The sequence below is a fragment of the Diadema antillarum genome, unplaced genomic scaffold, assembly GCF_040938485.1.
Source record: "Diadema antillarum isolate AM-2024a unplaced genomic scaffold, OU_Dant_1.0 seq00001801_RagTag, whole genome shotgun sequence".
Taxonomy (NCBI): Eukaryota; Metazoa; Echinodermata; class Echinoidea; order Diadematoida; family Diadematidae; genus Diadema; species Diadema antillarum.
The window spans coordinates 56,249-77,162 of NW_027272477.1; the positions used below are offsets into that span (position 1 = coordinate 56,249).

Sequence of the window (20,914 nt, forward strand, 5' to 3'; positions counted from 1 at the left end):
CTACACTGTTGGTGCAAAATTGCATCGGGGACGTTGCGGCGCTCGTTGGTGGCCGAATACTGGTGCAGTAGACATTTGCATTCAACCCTTGCATTGAATAATTCCCGTAGACACTAATCATAGGGGTAATTGCCTAGGGGATACGTAAATTTTGTTTTTCTTTTGCGCTTTTGTGGATACCATCAAAGATCGTACACTCATACGACCTTTGATATCATCACACTCTCGGCTTGCTATAATCAAAATATCCCGCAAGAAAACGGCGTATTTCTCGATTTTTAGCGCTTTTTCCGCGACCCGTCGCGTAGACAATACTCTTAAAACTGGACTTAATTCGTGCGCGCTTGGAAAAGTTCCGATTCTGCACTTTTGACGGTGGAATTTGGGATTTTCGATGGATTTTTGGAGGAGACTTAAGGACTTTTTCTGTACGTGAATGAGTGTTAATACCGTATGTGTAATGATGTGATTTGCATGTGATGTGACTGTAGAACCAAAGATCGTACACTGAAGTGTACGATCTTTGGTAGAACTCACTGGCTGGTGATAAAGCACACTGGCAATTAAGTGGCCGAATTCTGGTAGATGACCGAATGCACATTATGTTTACCCCGACTTTGTACTTAGGCGTGGGTCTGCCGCCTTTGACGGCCCCTCTCTAGTTGAGTTACTGTGACTGGGGCCCGGGCACAGTTGGTAAATAGGTTTGGAGACAGTCGCGACCCCATACACATAGATCGCTCATATTTACGCACCAATGATACGACCGCCGCGCATTCAATCAGCGTGCTGTAAAAGAGACTAGCGGACTGGTTTGGAGACAGTCGCAACCCCGTTACTTTGTTACGGTAGTACACGTACACTGTATGTACACATAGATGATCACTGTGTACGCACCAATGATACGACCACCACGCTGTCGATCAGCACTGATTACGAGTGCTGTAAAAGAGACTAGAATCTATATTTTTGGTATCTATATTTCGGAATCTATATTTTCGGTATATAAAACAAATAATGACTGCTTGATATTCGGGGTACAGTTAGAATTATGTAGGCCCTCGGTGATGTGAAAACCATAACCATGCCCTCAGCTTCGCTTCGGGCATAGTTGCGGTTTTCACATCACCTTGGGCCCATAATTTTAACTGTGCCCCTCATTGCAGTCATTATTTGTATACTGCCCCCTCGAGCAGACCATACCACAGATGTTAGCTCAGTTGCTCATAATCTGGGCATTCAGAGATGCCGTAATCTTTGCTTTTATAGGTTTGAAATGCTATTTGGGATCAGGTGAAGTACTTCTTACTGCTATCACAGAACCACTCTCCTGCAATGGTGTAATTTTGAGACCAAAAAGCAATCGAGTTTTGTCCATTTTCACTGGTTTTTCAATACTCAAAGCAAACGTCTGTCACAATGTTACAATACTTTCAGATGATTCATTCTGATCTGAATTACAGCATGGCTTCCAATGCAGAAAAGTGCAAAGCCTGGCTGGCTCCTATACAAAGTCGCATGGTGCCCTTAAAGGCATCAATTTGTTTATCTATTCATGCATTGCTACAACACTCTGAAAGCACAGTACTTTGAAAGGCATTTTTAAAGTCTCTTAATAGGAATGACAACAACAGCAACAGTTAAGACAATGATAGAAGGATTACAATGATTAAATTATTGGCTATTTTACTATAATTCATGGTGGAACAAGTCTCATATTAAGCACATCCCTACAGTGTTTTTATCTCAATCATTACTACATCAAATACACAGTTCACTTTTTTGGAATTTTTTGAACTATTTGTATAATGCCTTGGTTGTTTCTGTAAACAAAACAAAAAATGTTCTAAACATTGCATGATAGAGAACAGCAAAGAATAGCATTAATGTCTAGAAAGTATTTTTGACTATAGTCACAATTCCAACGTGCAATCAGAAAAAATTATATGAGATTCAGTCTTAAGGCACAAAGGGAGAAGTAAGATGACTCATCAATATCAGTGTAATAGACCCCGAAAGGTCTACTTTATATCCACATAAAAAAAAGGAGAGATCTAAGAACTCTTTGCATTGGAATTGGATGTGTCATGGGTTAACCCCGTGGGGACTTAATGAAAGCTCAAGGGCATCTGGTTAGTAAATCACATCAAGAAACATTCCTATCTATCTATTGCTATGCTCAGACTGCAGACAACAAAACAGACTCCTATTAATGATACGCCATCATATGCAGCAGCCGAGATTGATCGAGGAGCATATTCACGGCGAGATATTCATCAACAAACTTTAATCGTCTCCTCTTCACTGCAAAAGGTCTTTGTGCCGTCGTCTGTCTCTGCTGATTCAATTGCCAAACCTCGTGTAGCCTTTTTAAACAAAATAAAAAGAGCAGAGAAATTGGTACTTGTGTTCGTCGACATGTAGTGCGGAGATTCATTTCGGTTTGAAAAACCCACTCAGTCGCAGTGGCAACAAGCCAAACAAGAAGAGGGGCGAAACACTGCACTGCTTGCGAAGAGCGTGAGCTGAGCTGGCGTGAATGGCCACGGGCCACGAGACAAAACACAATTCTGTTTTCTTCACTCAGCTGGTCTCCCGGAAAGCTGAGAAGCAAGGCAGCACTGACTCTCCCTCCGTACTCGCATAGTTAAAGGTCATGCCGAGCTACTGCAGTGCCCCGAAGTATTGTAACACTGCACAAATTGCGTGGCAGGGGTGGTTGAGGAGGTATAAATTCCTCCACACAGGGCACGCAGATAACGACTCAATCAATCTCAAGCTAACATAGTTTGCTTCACGCACCCAAGAATCTTAGCAGTGGAATAACAAATTACGGCTGCGCACACCCCATTACATCGGAAACTAGATGCATCTTGCCCATGTGAATATTGATCTTTAAATCCATTTCAAAGAGGCCACCATCTAGACTAAGCATTTGCTAGATATCCTGGTTTTCAGCTGCTGCTTCTACAGTCAATGTATGTATGATTGCATATTGCTCCTTTCAAATCATCTACTGTACGAGCTGAAATTTTCGCGGTGGTTTTATTTTCGTGAATTTCGTGAATCGCCTTTGAACCGCGAAAATAACAACGTGCAAATAACTACGTTCAGATAGACCCTCGCAACCGCAAAATTAACAACACGCAAAAATGTCCTCCAAGTAGCAATTCACGAAAATATCTGTACGCGAAAATTTCAGCTCGTACAGTATCCAAATACAGGTGGAGTATTGACTAAATTATGCCTTGCAAGTGCATTGAAATCACATCAAATCAAAATCCAAAAAATGATTATAAACATTATAAATCTTTAGTATGATGATGATGTCCCTCCCATTGAAAGAACTTAAAAGCAACATATGCGTAAGAGACCTGCCTTACAAACTTATAACCCAGCGCAATGATTATAATTTCATGTCAAATTGTTTCAGTCATATCGGAGACAAACACTTTGTGTAATATGTCAAATTGTTCAGTCATATCAGAGACATAATATAATCAGCCAAATAGCAATCACTTTTTCCCAAAGTCAGTGAACCACCGCTGAATGCATTTGAGCCCATATCCTTCACTCAATCCCCGGCAATCTTTGTCTGTGTCTTCCAGTTCGGAGAGCACTGTAACAATTTGGACAGTTTGACATTCACCGCAGGGCACGTTCTGTTTTTCAACCAATATACAGTAGTCGGAGCTTCGTGCGCACGAATATCTAATAAAGCCCTACCTGACGGTTGTCAGGTCATCAGTTCAAGCCATTATAAATTATATCATTGAGTAGGATGATCATCCAAGCTGAGCTAATTAGATGGTCTCCAAAATGAACAAACATTTCCCAAGTAAAGCAAATTTACTGTCAATAGGGAGAGATTCTACTTTCCACTGTAGCCATAATCATCAATCTACTCCTTGATATTAATAGCGACAATTTTCCATCTACGGTGGCGGCATACAGGAGGAGATATCACCATCATGTAAAATAATAATCCAAGGTTAGATTGTCCCTTGCATATTAAGCAAATCAATTGAAACTATTTGTTTTAATAGGATAGACTATTTTGAGATGACAACCAACCCTTCTGGAGGTGTTTTATATACATTCTTGGAAAAGAAGTTGAACAAAAGTTCAGCTGCCCTGGCACCGTCTCCTCTCCTGAGTTGGCACTTTAATCGCCAGGCTTACACGGGATGATGACTACGGCCTGGCCGCCTGCCGTGTGTGAGAGACATCCTGTTGAGTGTCAAGTGCATCGTGGGAAGCCCCCTCACATGACATGCGACGAAGGTGATGGCAACGTGGGGAAATTGGGGTGATGCGAACACCAGATGTAGCGTCGTCGCTCTGTTATGCTCTTTGGGGTGGGTGTCTCCAGCTAGTTGTCTTTGTAAAGAGTCGGCAGAAGACACCAGTTGCCATGAAGTTGCTACATCTGCTGCACATGTCACACATTCTACTGAGTAACACGTACAGCATGTACCGCTTCCCAACAACATTCCTCCCTCTCTCATCCGATGGCCCTAACCTGCACAAATACATGAATGCTTTCTATTGCACCTTAAAATGACTTGTCATTTTCTTTTCAATTATTTTGTGAAGTTGGACAAAGAGCACTGTCACGGCTCTCAAGTTTCTCATATAATAGTCTAGGCTTTTAGGGAGGTCTACAGATTATATGATGGAGGGTACACTGCCATATGGTGTTATCCCATTTGGTTTTTTTTTTTAAATTATTTTGAATGCCTGTGCATCTTGAATGAGATGGTTAGAGATATAGGAACATTACGGATATTATCGCACTTTGGACAATGGTCATTGTTAGACTACAAATCTGTTTGCCATGGAATCACACTTTGATGCTGAAGCAATGTTATTTTACAGGGTGTTCAGGCAAAAACAAACAAAAACAAAACAATGATATAGCTGCACCGAAACAATATGGCAGTACGATGGATATATGTGTCTGAATGCTGACCAACGAAACATCGTATGAGAAACGTCATATAACAAAATTAAGGTCACAATATCGGTTTGAACTAAAACTCAATAACGAATCACCTTTCCTTCAGTGTCTGAACATAAGGCGATCATAGAACAGTATAACTGGACGGGCCTCAACATGGGTGCACGCGAAAGACGACCTTACACTTTGTACCTGTCACTTGACTTACTTGTCGAAAGTCAAATTGCATGCATTGCAAAGATGTGGGTCGGGGAGGAGCTACATTATAGCAGCGACCATAACAACAAGCACAGTGGAAAACAGTGCATCTTATGATTTTTTGCTTCTGATCAGTTAAGATCTACATGTCTGAATGGTCCGTAGTCTATACGGTGAATATTTTATACAAAGTTTCTTTACCGAGTTTTGGTACTATAAACGTTTTGTGTCTGAACAGGGGATTAATTTAGTGTATAACCCACGAATGCCTTGCAAAACAAAACAGCAATTGTAATGCATTCCATGGGATAGAATGCATCCTTTAACAAAGTGAGGAGCAGACACGGGAGCAGAGGGAGAACACGGGAGGAAGAAAGACGTGCTGCTATCCAGATGACCAATCGATAAGATGGGTGAAAGGAAATGAGTGACACCAGTTCAGATGGAATCAGGAGCAAGCAACAGCAACTGAAGAAGGCGCCCGACGATGATTAAATTGCCAGTAATTTCATCGACCCGGGAGATCTCTTTATGGAGTGCATTTTAATAATCTCTTCCACCTGGCATACTTGCAACAGTCTTTAATGCTGCACACTGACCCAAAGACCCACCTCTGTTGCCCTCTCTCCTTGATATCTACGCCCCCCCCCCCCCATTCTTTTTTTCCTCTCATTCATTCTCTCCATCCCTGTCTGCTCTTTTTCTCTCATCTTTCTGTCACTGTATCTGCTTCTTCCTCTGTATCTGTTTCTTTCTCTGCTTTTTTCTCTCTATATGCCTTCTCTGTTCCCTTTTTTCTTTTATTTTCTTTTTCTACCTCATCTGCTCCTTTCCTCTCTCTCTCTCTCTCTCTCTCTCTCTCTCTCTGTCTCTGTTCTCTTCTACCTATTTGTTATATGCTGCTTACCAACTGATTCGATGAAATTCCAGTGCTGCACATCAAATCCACATTTCTTGATGCATTACATGCACCAGTGTTCCGATTACACGCTAGACCTAGAATATGTTGTATCTTTGTCAGTCATGTCTAAAGTGTTGATTTCACAGATGACGGCATCCTAGAATTCCTGGTGACTCTTTACGAGCGAACTACTTTTTGTCTCATTCCTTACAAATGTCTTCAATGTGTGTACACTTTTTGATACTCAAGGCATTTACTAGATCTGAAAGATTTGTAGAATATGAGAATAGCACGTACAATGCTTTTGATGATGATGATGATGATGATGAGGAGGAGGATGGTGATGGTGACAGTGATGATAATGATGATGATGTCGATGAAGATGATGATGATAATGATGATGATGATGGTAATTATGTAGATGATAGTGATGATGTTGTTGATGATGATGCTGAAGATTTAATGATAGCAATGGCAATGGTGGTGGGATTTTCTACTGTACAGCCAGTAATAATGGTGGCAAAATATTTCCCAAAGAAACACTCATGATGATGATGGTGATGATGACTTTATGGATAGACAAAGACTATAACGAGGATAATGATGATGATAATTGTGGTGGATTCTACATTCCTTCATTTCCGCTACCTGCTTTCGATCCTGCCACTGCAGAGCACCAGTATATTATTTCACAGCTACAACTCTCTCCTTTCCACACTTTCTCTCTCTCTCTCGCTTGCTCTTCAAAGTGCTCCTGGCATGTCATTGAAACTTCCAATCAACCTCCCCCAAAACAGGAGATGGCTTTCACTCACAGGTGCACCCATGTCCTGGCCACACCCACCCATAGGTGATCTATGGGAGTCATCTCCCCCCCAGCCCTCCAGTTTAAAGAGCATACGACCGACCGTGCCGACACGGTCCCCAAAATCGACTTGCACAATCGATGCCCCGGTATCCAGGCAGCTGTAATTGATAGCTGGGCAAACATGGCAGTCTGTCTCTATGCCTTCATCACACATACAGGGGGGTAAGACATGAGAGAAAGAGTGGGAGAGAGTGCACCGAGAAACTGCAAATATTGCAGATTGCACTCAAATCAGAGCCAAAGCTGTAACGGAATTTCAATTTTTTAATGATTATTTTTGGGATGCATGGGAACAGAAAGGAAGGGAGGTTGAAAGAATAACTAACGACAGCAAAAATCACAAAATACATAAACAGAGCATCAAATTCTACTGTGAAGTAATTTTACATTAAGAAAATGATAATCGTGACCAATCACACAAAACACAGTCGCGGGCATACACATCAATATCCAGAAACAACGATACAAGAAAATGCACTTTCACTCACAGCTTTAACTCCGTGAGAGTTGAGTTTTGTTCTTTCAGTCTTTCTGAGCACATTAAGTCCTGTCAGGCACAAATGGATTCTGCCTGTCATTGACCTTTGACAAATAGCTTGGGTCATCAGATGCCATACTTGGCTGTCTCAGGGACTTCAATGAAAACTGACGCACATGGTTTTTTTTTTCCCACCTCTGTTGCTGTATATCTCCCTGGTATACCTGAATCTGAACAGACAGCAACTCACCTTTCTTGGGATGGCGTGTTGCCATAGCAACAAATGGAATGGAAGGAAGCGTGACAGCATTAAACACGCAGCTCGCAATAATTCCTTGTGCCACCCTGAACACGGCCCATCGTTATGTAATACTAACCGACGTATAAACAATATTTCTTAACAGTGTGTGGATTGTGTGTCACCATCTCTCTCTCTGTCTTTCTATTATTCATGTTTGCTTAGAGAGAAAAAAAAAGGAATATGATATTTCAAGCATGGCTACTCCCTCTTCAAACTGTGCTGGATAAACATGCATGACTGTCCATTTAGCAAGTGTTTTGGGACTCACCTACACATTTGGAAGAATACCAAAGACTGGAGTCAAGACTTACATGTACGATTATATGTGATATTACAATCAATTTCATTATCTCATGACAAGTACGCAGAAATGTTTTCCCCTCCACTGGTACAGACACTTGCAGAAGTGAATATAATCTCTGGTTCAATACAGATAGGTATCAAAGTCTGAACAGCCTGGAGAAAGTCTAACAAGGAAATAGAAATTTCTGACCTCACAGAGAGAGATATGAGCATGAGCATGAGCATGATGATGATAGAATATGATGATGAAGATGATGATGAAGATGAGGAAAATAGAGATGAAGATACTGATGAAGATGGGGATGAAGATGATGAATATGGCAAATATGATGATGAAGATAGTGACAAAGATGGTGATGATGAGGATGATGAAAATGGTGACAAAGATGATGATGAAGATGAGAATGAAGACAGTAATGAAGACGGTTATGATGATGATGAATATGACAAAGATGATGATGAAGATGGTGATGAAGATGACAAAGATGATGATAAAGATGGTGATGATGAAGATGATGACAATGGCAATGAATGTGATGAAGATGATGATGAAGATGATACAGATGATGAAGATGATACAGATGATGAAGATGATGATGAAGATGATACAGATAATGAAGATGATGATGAAGATGATACAGATGAAGATGATGATGAAGATGGAGATGAAGACAGTGATGAAGATAACAGTGGCAAACAAAAGCATGACCGCCAACATTCTCATATGGAGATTAGAGAGATTCAAAAGAGAGACTAGCCTGTGTGTTAGGTGTAAGAGTCCTACAGATTCTTACTGAGTGTTTGTCTTTACTGAAAATCCTTCCCTAGAATTTTCTACTAACACAAAAGGGAAAGGGCACAATAAAATCTATGATAAAATGGACCACTTACAGAAAAAAAAAAATGCGCAATAAAGACAAATTAGCGACCTTTCCGACATTTTATTGCTCTGTTTTCCATTTCAAATCCAATCCTAAAACACAGACTGAAACAAACTAACACTACTGCATATTTCAGCCTGCAGAATGTCTGAGAGAATTCATTGTAGAGTAGTCCCTCATAACTCTTCTGCATATATGTGTGGGCATGGGAAGCATGTTTGCAGATCTTCTGATAAAGTAATGTGATGTACCCAGTTGAATGTCCAAGCATGAACTGGAAAGCTCTGTAAACAGCAAACGCCCCTCGAGGCAATTTAAAGTGTGCAGGGAGGACCGTTATGAAACTCACTCATCTACACACACACATACACACTCACCCCCAACCTAATGGCAATACATTAAGACATATGGTGCACATGTTATATTGGCGCATGCAGCCTTCACACTATACACCAGGTACACCTGTAGCTCAACATTTTTTTCTCTCTCTCTCTTTAGTGCATCATGTTGATATCAAACTCTGTTGCCCTACCTTCTCATTTTGAAACCACACTTCCAAAAAGGAGATGTGAACTACACACAAATGCAAATGTTTTTACCATGCCAGTCCCACTTCAAGATGGAGATGCAAAACATTATTCCAATATTAACAGCATGGTGACTGACAGATGGTAAGTTGACAAATATTAAAGCATGCTGGTACAGACTGTCGTCTGCCAAATAGATAATATTTTTCACATGTTGAATGGCCATGGTAGAAATGTCTCATGATTGAAATATCTGTCGGCAGACATTTTGCACTGTTTCATGGCACTATGCACTCCACACATACAATAGCACTGCATATTGACCCGCTAAGGACGAGTCCTGAGTATAATCGGGCAGGGGTCTATGGGAAATGCGTGTTGTAGCAAAATTAGACTGTCCTAAACGGGTTAACAAACACATTAGAATCTACCCTTTTTGTTTTCTTGGTATTCCATACAAGAGAACGTACGAAGTAACTCAATCAGAGTGAGAGTGAGTTGGCACTCAAAGGTTACTACAAATTATTGCAATGATGCAGGATTTGCTTCTTTTTTTTTCACTATCAAATATCTAATATTCAGAGAATTCATCCCTGCAAATCTCGTTCTCATCCTACATCCTCCCTTAACCAAGACTAAAATATTGTCCTCACTATACAACAAAATGGCATTCAACACTGGCTCACGAGGACACATTTCCACTTCGAATGAACGCATTCTCTGCGATCCACTTTTCCCCGGCCGCTACTACACGTGAGAGGAATAATGTGACAAAAGAAATGGTCAGAAATGCCACTTCTCGATTATGGGGGAGTGGCTTCCGCATCCAAGATGCTCAAAGGACTTTCCATCGAGGGGACGAGGTAGAAAAGAGCAAAGGAAGCAAACAAGCGCGTCACTTAGACGACAGAATTTTCACGAAGTCAGAAACGGAACACGGGAAAAAGAGAGAGACAGGTAGCGGGGAGAGCATACAGGAGCGAGGGACTTTAGTGTGATGAAAACAAGATATCAGAGCTAGGGGTTAAAAAGAAATCTTGCATGGCAGAGGGAGCTTTAGTCAAGGATAATAGAACCTGCTGAAAAGAAATAGGTTGAACAGGAGCAGCGTGAAGACGAGAGCAAGGCCAATTCCTGACTTGTCTGCTTTCTTTGTAATTTCACACGAGAAAAAAAGCTACATCCGTCCAATATAATCTGAGAACTCTGTTTTTTCTTGCTGATTTTGTTTTGTGTGTAGATATTTTTTCATGTGTGTGTGTGGTTTTTTTTTTTTGCAACTCATCAAGAAGGGAAAATATTTATCACACATCACTAGGGTCAATAGAGTCAATAGAGTATAAAAATATTCATGAAATCAATACTCAAATGCAGTATGAATTTTCCCCTTGAATCCAAAGGCAAATATCTTACAGATTCATTCACTTTCCCTTTCTTTTTTTTTTAAGAGTGCAGAAATTGTGCAGTACGCTGCTTGTCAACATCTTCGTTTTAGCAAAGCAAATGCTTACTTTCTTCAGGGGTACTTGTATCAATTTGAAGTCTGTCCAACTTGGCACAAATAGTTCAAATTTTGCAACAACAACAAAATGCCTGCAGCAAAAGCTCCAAAAAATATAAAGATTGATGCACACATTCGACCTCTGGAAGGGAGGAATGTATTTCACCATGTTTGAGGGGCAGCCACCTCCCCCCCCCCCCCTTCCCAATTTGATCTAGAATTGTTTCCATTCAGAAATCGAGCAAAGCAGTTGTACTCATTTCTGACAAAGATATTTGTCTGTAGTCACTGCTTTTGTGTCAAAGACCCATTATATCATACAAAGGCACCCAAATACTCCTATCCTGAATTAACAAAAACAACCCCCCCCCCCAAAAAAAAAAAAAAAAAAAAAACAGCTCTGATATACATTGAGCATGCTTGTCGTGTATGGCACAAATTCATACCTGCACCCACATACATCCACTCCCACACACACACAGACAAATCTATTTTATAAAAATCACTCTCTACTAAACATACACTTATAATTGTATTCCTTATCTGCATAAATACTTGTAAAACTTGGATAAAGTGTAAAAAAAAGGAAAATACCCTTTACTACATCAAATATAACTAGATTATAATTTCAAGTTTTTCCTTCAATCAACCCATTTGCTATCTTATGCAGTAGAAATCTGTTGTTGTTGTTTTTTCTTTTTATTGTAGTACAATTCTTATGCTCTGCAGTGCACACCTGATGTTATCAGCTCTAGAACAGAGCTCCAGAATACATTGACTTTCTCATTCTTCCACATCAGTCTACGTGTCCACAGCCCCGTTTCATAAAAAGTTGATATGATAGCAACTCCTGCTGGCATGGCAATTGTTATGGTAACAACAAAAATCAAGTTTCCAGATTGGCTATTGCTATGGGAAGTTGCCATCCTAACATCCTTTTTTTTAATGAAATGGGGTCCTGGTCTTTGCTCTCACACAGACAGTATCCTCCTCCATGCTCTTTCGATTTACACCACATCTGGTGGCAATGCCTACAAGGCATGTATTCCCAGGCTATGGAACAAGTGTTCAAGATGCATTCATCTGTCCCTTTCTCTGGTAGTATTTAAGAAGCATCTAAAAACTCTGCAGTTTGTTCAGTAATTTAACCATTATTGATATAAAGCACTGTGAAATGAATTTGCACTTGAGTGCTACACAAATTAAGTAATTATGTATTTTATTGTATAGCTGATTTTGTCATCTACTGAAGATAGAAACACACTGCTTTCACCACAACGTCCACTAGAAAAAAGAAAATACTTTTCTATTACAAATATGAGATGCTGAACAGGTAACTGTGCGAAGAAATCCTGTTCTGCTTATCATGACATGCAATAACTATTCCAATATCTACATGACCATACGAGATGACAGGAAAATATGCAGGCATGATTGTGATTCATTCAAAAGTAGGTACTGTAATAATCATCATCATGAAATGGCTAACTAATCAAAATCATGGATTTCTATTGAGCAATCCTGCTTTACAAACTATCACAGTATATGGGCAATTCCGTGAAAAATGTTACCCGAGGGTGAAAAAATGAAAATCAAGAAACAACTTTGTTTTACCCTGGAAAGTATTCAGAAAGGGTCATATCAAATTGATATGATGTAAAAATTTGGTGCAATTAGGAAAAAATGTAATTTTTTAGCTATTGAAATCATGTGTTTTTTCTGAGACATTTCAGAAAAATTCAGTATAATTTGCATGCAATTCTTCTGAAGTAGAAATTTTCTGTACAAAATGACTTTCAGGCAACCATTTTTATGCTATGATAAAGCTGATGACTCATTTTGACATCATCCTTCTTGGTATCGAAAGAAAATAATTATTTTTTAAAAGATGAGCATTTTAATTTTTTGAATTTCCACCTCTATCAAAGTGTAATGTCCGTAACATTTTAGATGTAAAAGTTTTTGTAACACACTGTGTTTTGGTCTAAATTTGTTCTAAATTCAAACGCAAAGCTAAAATGTATTATCACACAACATGTCCACACAGTTTTTCAGGAAACTTCATAATTCCTTTTAAAAAGCGTTACGGACATTACATGACCAATGCGTTACGGACATTACACATTTGTGGCAAAAGTATTAGCTACATATGATTGTGAGGAATAGTTTGGATTCTACCCTACAATATTGATATCTGTCACAATGAATGCCACAGCCCTTGCATGAAAATTGATTTGGGACTTTACTCAGCAACAAGTGCAGTATTTCAACAGGTTTTGACTAATCATTCCTCTACAAATTTTACTTGTATCTACTTCTGTATACCATGAAATACATGGATGCAAGCTATCTTACAGCAGCAGCATATTAAGTTGAGTAATTATACTATGATGGCAAGAATGTATGTCAAAACATTGTTAAAGAAGTGAAACAGTAAGAAACATAACTGGACAAGGCCTCTTACACTATGTATGGTCAGTTGTGGTCTGACTTGTCTGTTAAGGAAATACAGTCCAACCCCAATATCTGACCATGTCATGAACTGTAGCCATCTGGATAAAATGATATTGCTAGATAAGGGAGATACATGACACTTTAAGCAAATTGTGTGGGATATTATCAATTGACTATTCAAAATAAAAATTTTTATGAAAATTTCATGTTTTATTATTTAATAATGTGGAAATCAAATGGAATGTGAATGAAATACATTTCCTCATTATTCCCCCCTAGCAACAGTATTTTGGTTGGTGGAAATATAATGTACCATAGCGATCAACATTTATAGCCTGTATTACAATTACTTTGTAAATAATAAAGTGTTTTTGTATGTACTTTTTAATAGTCATATTTTGCACCGAATTATGCAAAGAAAATCATGTGCCAGTCCACGTCTGGATAATAGAGCAATCCAGAAAAGTGATTGCTGGATAACTGAGGTTGGACTTTATGTAATGAGGATAGTCCATCGAATATGAAATTTCTGAAAAGACAAGGATCCATGAATATTTCTTTGAGTGTAGTGAAGGAGAGCCATTTTTAGAACAGGATGGAATCTTGGTATTAGACCCTCTCCCACAATTGGTCAAGAACACCTTTCTAGCTTCCAAGGTGATTTGGAAGCAGAATAAACAATATTTTCCAAAATAGACTTTTCTGACCCTGGAAAAGACTGTTTTACTTCAACAAACTGTAGGGGAAAAAGAAGAAAGTAAAACAAAACATTCATTGTGCAAAAATACATACTGAGCATTTGTTGAAGCATTACTTAATTTGATTTTGATTGTGCATTAGTTTTGATTCAAATAAAAGTTGTTTATTCGTGCAGAGTTATGCTCAGTGATGGCTATGTAGATGTGAATAGAAAGTGTAATGTCCGTAACATTTCTTTAAAATTACATTTTGAGTAATTACAAGTTTGAATATCATAATAGAAATTCAAAAGTCTGATCTATATATGTTATTTATAAATTACAACTGCATTGCAGGCATAACATAAGTTGTTTAAATTCCAATATGATAGAAAAGTCAACAAATTGTTAAAGTAGGGGTCCATACTGAACAAATACTCCTCAAATTGGCAACTCCTGAAATAAAAGATCTCATGAAAGGGCTTTTGCAACATTGTCAGATGTGTATTGATTACCATCCAAGTGAAAAGGATAAAAAATATTAATACAAGCATGTGACTCCTGCCACTTAATGAAAGTGGACAAATCTGTAATGTCCGTAACACTTAAAATGTAATGTCCATAACGCCACAATTGTGGCTCTAGGAGGTACATATGTGCCATCTATTTCACTAAATTTGATATCATTTTCTTTAAACATTTCTTTACCTTTCAATTTATTACTACATTGGTCTAATTATGTGCTTAAACTCACAGACTTTTCAGTGATTGTATAGGCATGCAAAAAGTCATGTCCAAAAAATGTAATGTCCGTAACGGCCAACAGTTCACGCAGTAAGTGCCATATGATACAGTGAAATGCACTGAAATCTTCACTGTTTATGATTTAGCCTCATATGTGAGTGGTTCCACTGTATGAGTTCAGAATAAAAATATTTTGATATCTTAATGACCTTTTGAAGTTGCAAATTTTGTCTGAAATGTAATGTCCGTAACGCTGGAACTGCCCATATATCATATTAATGGATGTATGTATGCTGATCTGATAGGCTTGTGCAGAAAACAAGGTGTTAGATGAACAGGATATCCAGTGTAGATGTGAATACATTCTGAGTTCCTTACTGATTGTATTTCCCTACAAAATGATTTAAAAAAAATAAAACTCCAAAGTTCACCTGTACAGAAATAAATAAATGAAAACAAACAAACAAACAAATATCATATATATAAATATATATACATATATATATATATATAAATGCATGAATAAATAAATGAATAAATAGATAAACAAATACATACATAAACAAGTACATGCCTACATAACAATGTGCATTTATATTTAAAACTTTCTACACTTACAATGACATCCAGGGGGCTGTATTAGAGTAAAAAGATGTTAACATTTGTTGTCAGTTGTAATGACTTGCAGTTACCCTGGCAACAAATCCGAAACTGATTGGTTGGCTAACTCCGCTGTTGCTGCTGTATGGTAATTGCTGTTATTACAACCTCACACAATAATTGCAAACCTTTTTGTGAAGCAAATCCCCTGAATGAGGCAGGGTAGCCACTGGGAGAGGCCCTTGCATAATTGAATCACACATGATACAGTATATTGATACAGTATATTACAGTCTTATGCTTGTGGGTTTCTTGTCCTGCTTGAATTATTGTTATTATCAATTTCAAATGACATGATATTGATATAGAATCTCATCATATAAATGACCAAAATATTATCTTAGAGCGCATGTACTACAAAGTCGTACCTGTTCATGTTCAAGGTTAAATGTTTTGCCACATAAAAACTTCACAGGGAGGGACAGTATGCAAGTAGAAAGCTTCACATTGTGTTTCACTGGTACAGAGAGGTCATTATTTCTTTCATGATTCCCATGGCAAGAGTTGCTGTTTTTAATCTCTAGGCTTTATGGATACCATATATGTCTCATTTTTTACGCACAAGCAGAAGATTTACATTTACGGTTGTGTGTAAACATACCGTCCCCTCTAGCAAGAGGCAAAACACTCTGTCCCTCGGATAGGACATAAAATGGAGGTCCCGTGTATGAGAGAGTCACAGCTCATGCACGTAAAAGATCCCACTTCATTCATTCATCGCAAAGAGCAGGGTGTCTTACCCGGTGAAGTGGTCCCACCCAACATCCAACTGGACCCCATGGAAGACCAGCTTAGCGTAGCTGAATATGGGCTATCCAGCCATCTTCACAGATGGAAAATGAACAACAACAACAACAACAATCTCTGCAATACGTACATGTACTGGTTTATCACTGTAATGTAGGTTCATCCTTGTAAATCCTTGTTCGAAAATGATGATCCACATATTTTGTGGTACCATGGTATGAGGTGCTGTCAGGATGATCTTTTTCCTAAATAGTTTTTTTTTTTTTTGCTCATTTTCTACTCAAAATATCACAAATAAATGTACAGAAAACATAATGCATTTGTTTCCATTTTTCTACGACTAAATTTCATTGCATACATTTCCTTAGACAGTGTTTTTTATACAAAGATACACTGGACCTGTTGTGATGAGTGTCAGAGAACTCTCCCTCTTCTCAAGATCCACTGTGACATCCACTGATGATGCCAACATCATAATGGTTGTTCACTCATCACGACAGTCATCAATCCATTAGCCGCCCCTGCCCCCTTGCCCACTAATTGGCCTAATGACCAGAAGATGCCTAAGCGTGGCGACATCATTACCCCTAATTTGCGCCTAATCTAATCTGCAAAGCACAAAAAAAGAGTTTGAAAGAGAAACTAAAAAAAAAAAATATATAAATAACTGCCTCACTTTGACCTAGACCAACAAGATGATAATAGTTGTTTGCTTTTTTCACCATCTTTCCACCATGTTGTGGTGCTCAAAGCACTTTACAGCATGATATTACCACACTTGCTAGAATTAAATCTGCATTTAGGGTGTATCCACCCCACTCCCTTGGGAGCATTACAAGCAGGTGGCTACTTTATAGACGAGTGCATATTAAGTCCAACCACAGTGATGTTCAGCTTCCCAAACATGGAACCCACACATGTACATGTAACGGAGACAGAGAGAAGCTGTGTGAGATGCTAAAAGTGTCCTGCTCAAAGATACACGTCTTGAGGCTTGAACCCTAGACCTCCTGGACTGTGACGCCTCAAAATCACGGCAAAAAAGTCAATACCCCATCAATTACAAAATGGTTTCTTGGCCTTTACAAGGTATTATCTATTAGCACTTATGTCCAATTTTTTTCCTTTTTTGGGGGGGGGGTATTTACTGGTTGATATTGACACTGGTGTTATGTGTGTAGGTTATAACTTTGTCAACAAGGACACTGAAAAAGAGGAGGATTTTTTTTTTTGTGAATTAAGTGCACAATTGGCAAAGGAAATTTACTACAAAAATTAGTTTATGAACTAGGAAAAGAGTAAAGAATTAAAGATTTGATTAAATGTGTACATGAACAATTGTATGTGGTAATTTGTGTATTATCTACTACAGTCTACACGGCATGGCTTTCACTCCAGCCACACAAAAACAGAATCAAGATCTTGTTTTGCATTACATAATTACAGTCATTGATTACGATAACACAAATTAATTTTGAGTTTGGTTCTAGGTATGATGTCACCTGGAATCCATTTTGATCGCTCTCAGATTATATTCATACCTTAACAACAAGCAAAAAACAATTTAAACAAAAACAAAAAACAGCCTGTGGACATACAGAAACAGGGGGTGGACCTGAGAAGAATGCTATTAAATGTCAATATGTTTTTGATGGCTTTGATATAGTACTGTCTTTTTCTCTTTTTTTTCACTTTTTTTTTTTTTTGGATGGGATATGAAGGAGTAAACTCATCGTATTCATATCTCACTGGACCTTCTTTACATATTACACATTCATGAACAAACAAAATGAGCATTTTGTGCATTCAACTGATTGGACACAGAGCTCTACACATAATACACACAATAATGAAATTATACATTACGTATATGATTATATCATTACTATGTAATTATCTGAGGTATGGAGGGGGAATTTATGCATTTCATACTTTGATTCAATTGATGGCATATGATTATTAGTCACAATAGAATCATATGACTGAAAGTGAATTTTCTATACATTAATAAAGAAGAAGTTTCCGTGAGGAAAACTTTGGATATCTGTCTGAAGAAGTATGTTACTGTTGTTGCCAATTTGAGGCTAGCCTTCACTTCACATGCTATGTTCAATTCCAGTGACAAGCTCCAAGGATCATAATAGGGAGCCAGTGTTTTGTATTCCAGCTATCATATGCTTCCGTAGCTGTCTCTCACAGCAATGTGATGTGTATAGAAAGCACAGTATCCCTGCAAGATATTTACACACTCTCTCTGCTAAAGTCTTATTTGATTAAGTCTCCACAAGAAAGGGAGAAAAAAAGAAAGAAGAATGAACAGGAGGTGCAGACTCTGAAATGTCATCCCAACACCATTTCACAATCAAACTCTCTTCAAAGGTGGGGGTGGGGAGTATAAAGAAGATAAAAGAATTACAGCACAGTCCTTTCAAGCCAGTGTGGCCACTCCCTACATATATCGGATCACCCTGCATTCAAATACCTCCCACGCACAGTTTCATCCTTATGATAAGATACCCAGGCATAGGTACGATGCACAAAATAGGCATTCATACATTTCATAACACATTCACTACATCTATGAAATATGACACAATACCTTTGAAGCCTCCATGCTCAGCATATATCTACACATCTAATTTGAAAGACAGGCTCTCTTCCACTGCCTTGATCATGTGAACACAATAAAATGACACCATTGATGTACCATTCCCTTTGACTTTAATCCTACACGTCTCCAGCCTTAATCCTTGCCACTGATCCTACAATGTGATCATAATCCATCGATAGCCGATGTACTCCAGGCCCCAATCCCACAGCACTGTCGTGTTTACGCTTCACGTATGTTTCCAATGACGACCGTCTTGCGTCACATGGCTCAACCGGGCCAGAAAATCACTGTGAGGTTTGCAAGGGCAATTTTTCGTTTGAACATTTCTCAGAGGGTTTTTTCAGGCTGAGACTGCCATTACAAATCATGTTCCCACCAAAGTGCTGGCTCATCTGCTAATCTTGGATCGCTAATCTCATCAAACCCCAAGAAGCATGAAGCATATAAACAGCCGAATATCGGATCACATCCCTTCCCAGGATATGCACGTTAATATTGTTTTCACAGTTTTCACATGAACATGTAACCAGTAACCCTATTGCTGACCTTCAGCTTTTTTTTTCTACTGCACATGTCCCCTACATTCCATGGCCACTTAAATGGTCACCAAAATTTGCCTCAATTATTAAAAGCACAAAATTTGAATTGACATCTCCATATATACAGCAAAAAAAAAATAATGGACCAGACTTCAGGCAAAACAGAAATCTATTTCATGACATCATACCCAGTGAAACTTTTCAATTGTACACTGTAGTCTCGATAAATCTTTGCATTAACTGTTTCCATTACAGGCAAGACATATCAAGTAAAATTAAAACCAATTCAACTTACTTTTCCGAAGCTGCCTTTTCCAATGGCCCTCAGGATTTGGAAGTGATCAAAATTCACTGTTGGAAAAGTAGAAAATACATTTAGAAAAAGTTAAGGACAATTAGTAAGTAACAACATTTAAAGTTCATCCAAAGTCATATAATCATTACCCAGTGAGTATATGCGTTTACCTACATCTGTATATCCTGAAATGCAACAAACATCTAAAACATCAATCATGACTGACCGGGATATTTGATTAATCTGGAATTGACATTGGCAGGTCTGGTCAGTGTTGACATGCCTATCATCTGGCATCACAGAAGGCTTCTATAAGCTCAGAATTCCCACTCGCTCAAATACCTCATATCCATACTAAAGCCGTGCATCAACAAATTCTCAACTGGACAACACAGTGCACAAATATGGGATTTCATTGTCCATCACAAGTACATGTACGAGTCTAGTTGATAGACACAAGAAGAGCGTAACGAAACTACTCACGAATTATTCAATATATACCAGCAATATTTTGTCTAGTGTATCCTAGCTATTGTACGACTACAGGGAAAAGATAATCTGAATAGATCACAAGCATCTAGACATTAATCCTACAGACATATTAATATGCAATTCTGTATTCAAGAAAGTATGGATTCATCATTCACCATGTATATAGCTCACAAGAGTGGTCCAAGTTTCACTCCTGTGCAAGCTACTCATAAATTACTGTATATTACCAAAGAAATGCGCTACCTTGAACTTTCAATGCATGCAGACGCGTACCCAACAAAGTTCAACGTCGAATGTAAATCATGAAACTTTCATCATCGGACAGCTACAGAGGCACCGCAAAGCTGCAAGGGAATGCTGAGTAGGTAATATTAAAGCTGACCATCCCCCCTTCCTTTTTTCCTCTTTCTCCCCCCCTCCCCCTCCCCCCCCCCCCCCCCCACACACACACATACATAGAGCACAGGATGGAAGTGGTAGCCTGCGGCAAAAGAAAAGCCCACTTGAATTCTACGTCACGTCCCTTTTCTCCCGTCAAGTGCCCTCGTCGGGGCGCATTCCTCATGAAACAGCACGATCAAACATCCATACCCCTCATCCCGACACGATGCAAAGCCATCGTACATCTGCGGCCGACCGGACACAGGAAGTCATCGGCACACGCATCCTGTTTTAATGACGACTTTAATGTCCTCAACGGTCACCATATAACCCTACAAGGGCCAGAACAGCCACACTTCATACTATAAAATGGCATCACTGGGCATAACCCCAATG

The 20,914-nt window shown here is 38.8% G+C and overlaps 1 protein-coding gene across 1 annotated transcript in view; it reads right to left on the reverse strand.

Annotated features, from left to right (window-relative positions):
- The window catches only part of LOC139712398 (serine/threonine-protein kinase 32B-like), a 90,315-nt gene that overhangs the window by 17,742 nt on the left and 51,659 nt on the right, over window positions 1-20,914 (reverse strand). Inside the window, exon 3 of the mRNA XM_071624223.1 lies at window positions 19,646-19,701. Coding sequence (XP_071480324.1) covers window positions 19,646-19,701 — 56 coding nt within the window. The remainder of the gene's footprint in view (window positions 1-19,645; window positions 19,702-20,914) is intronic.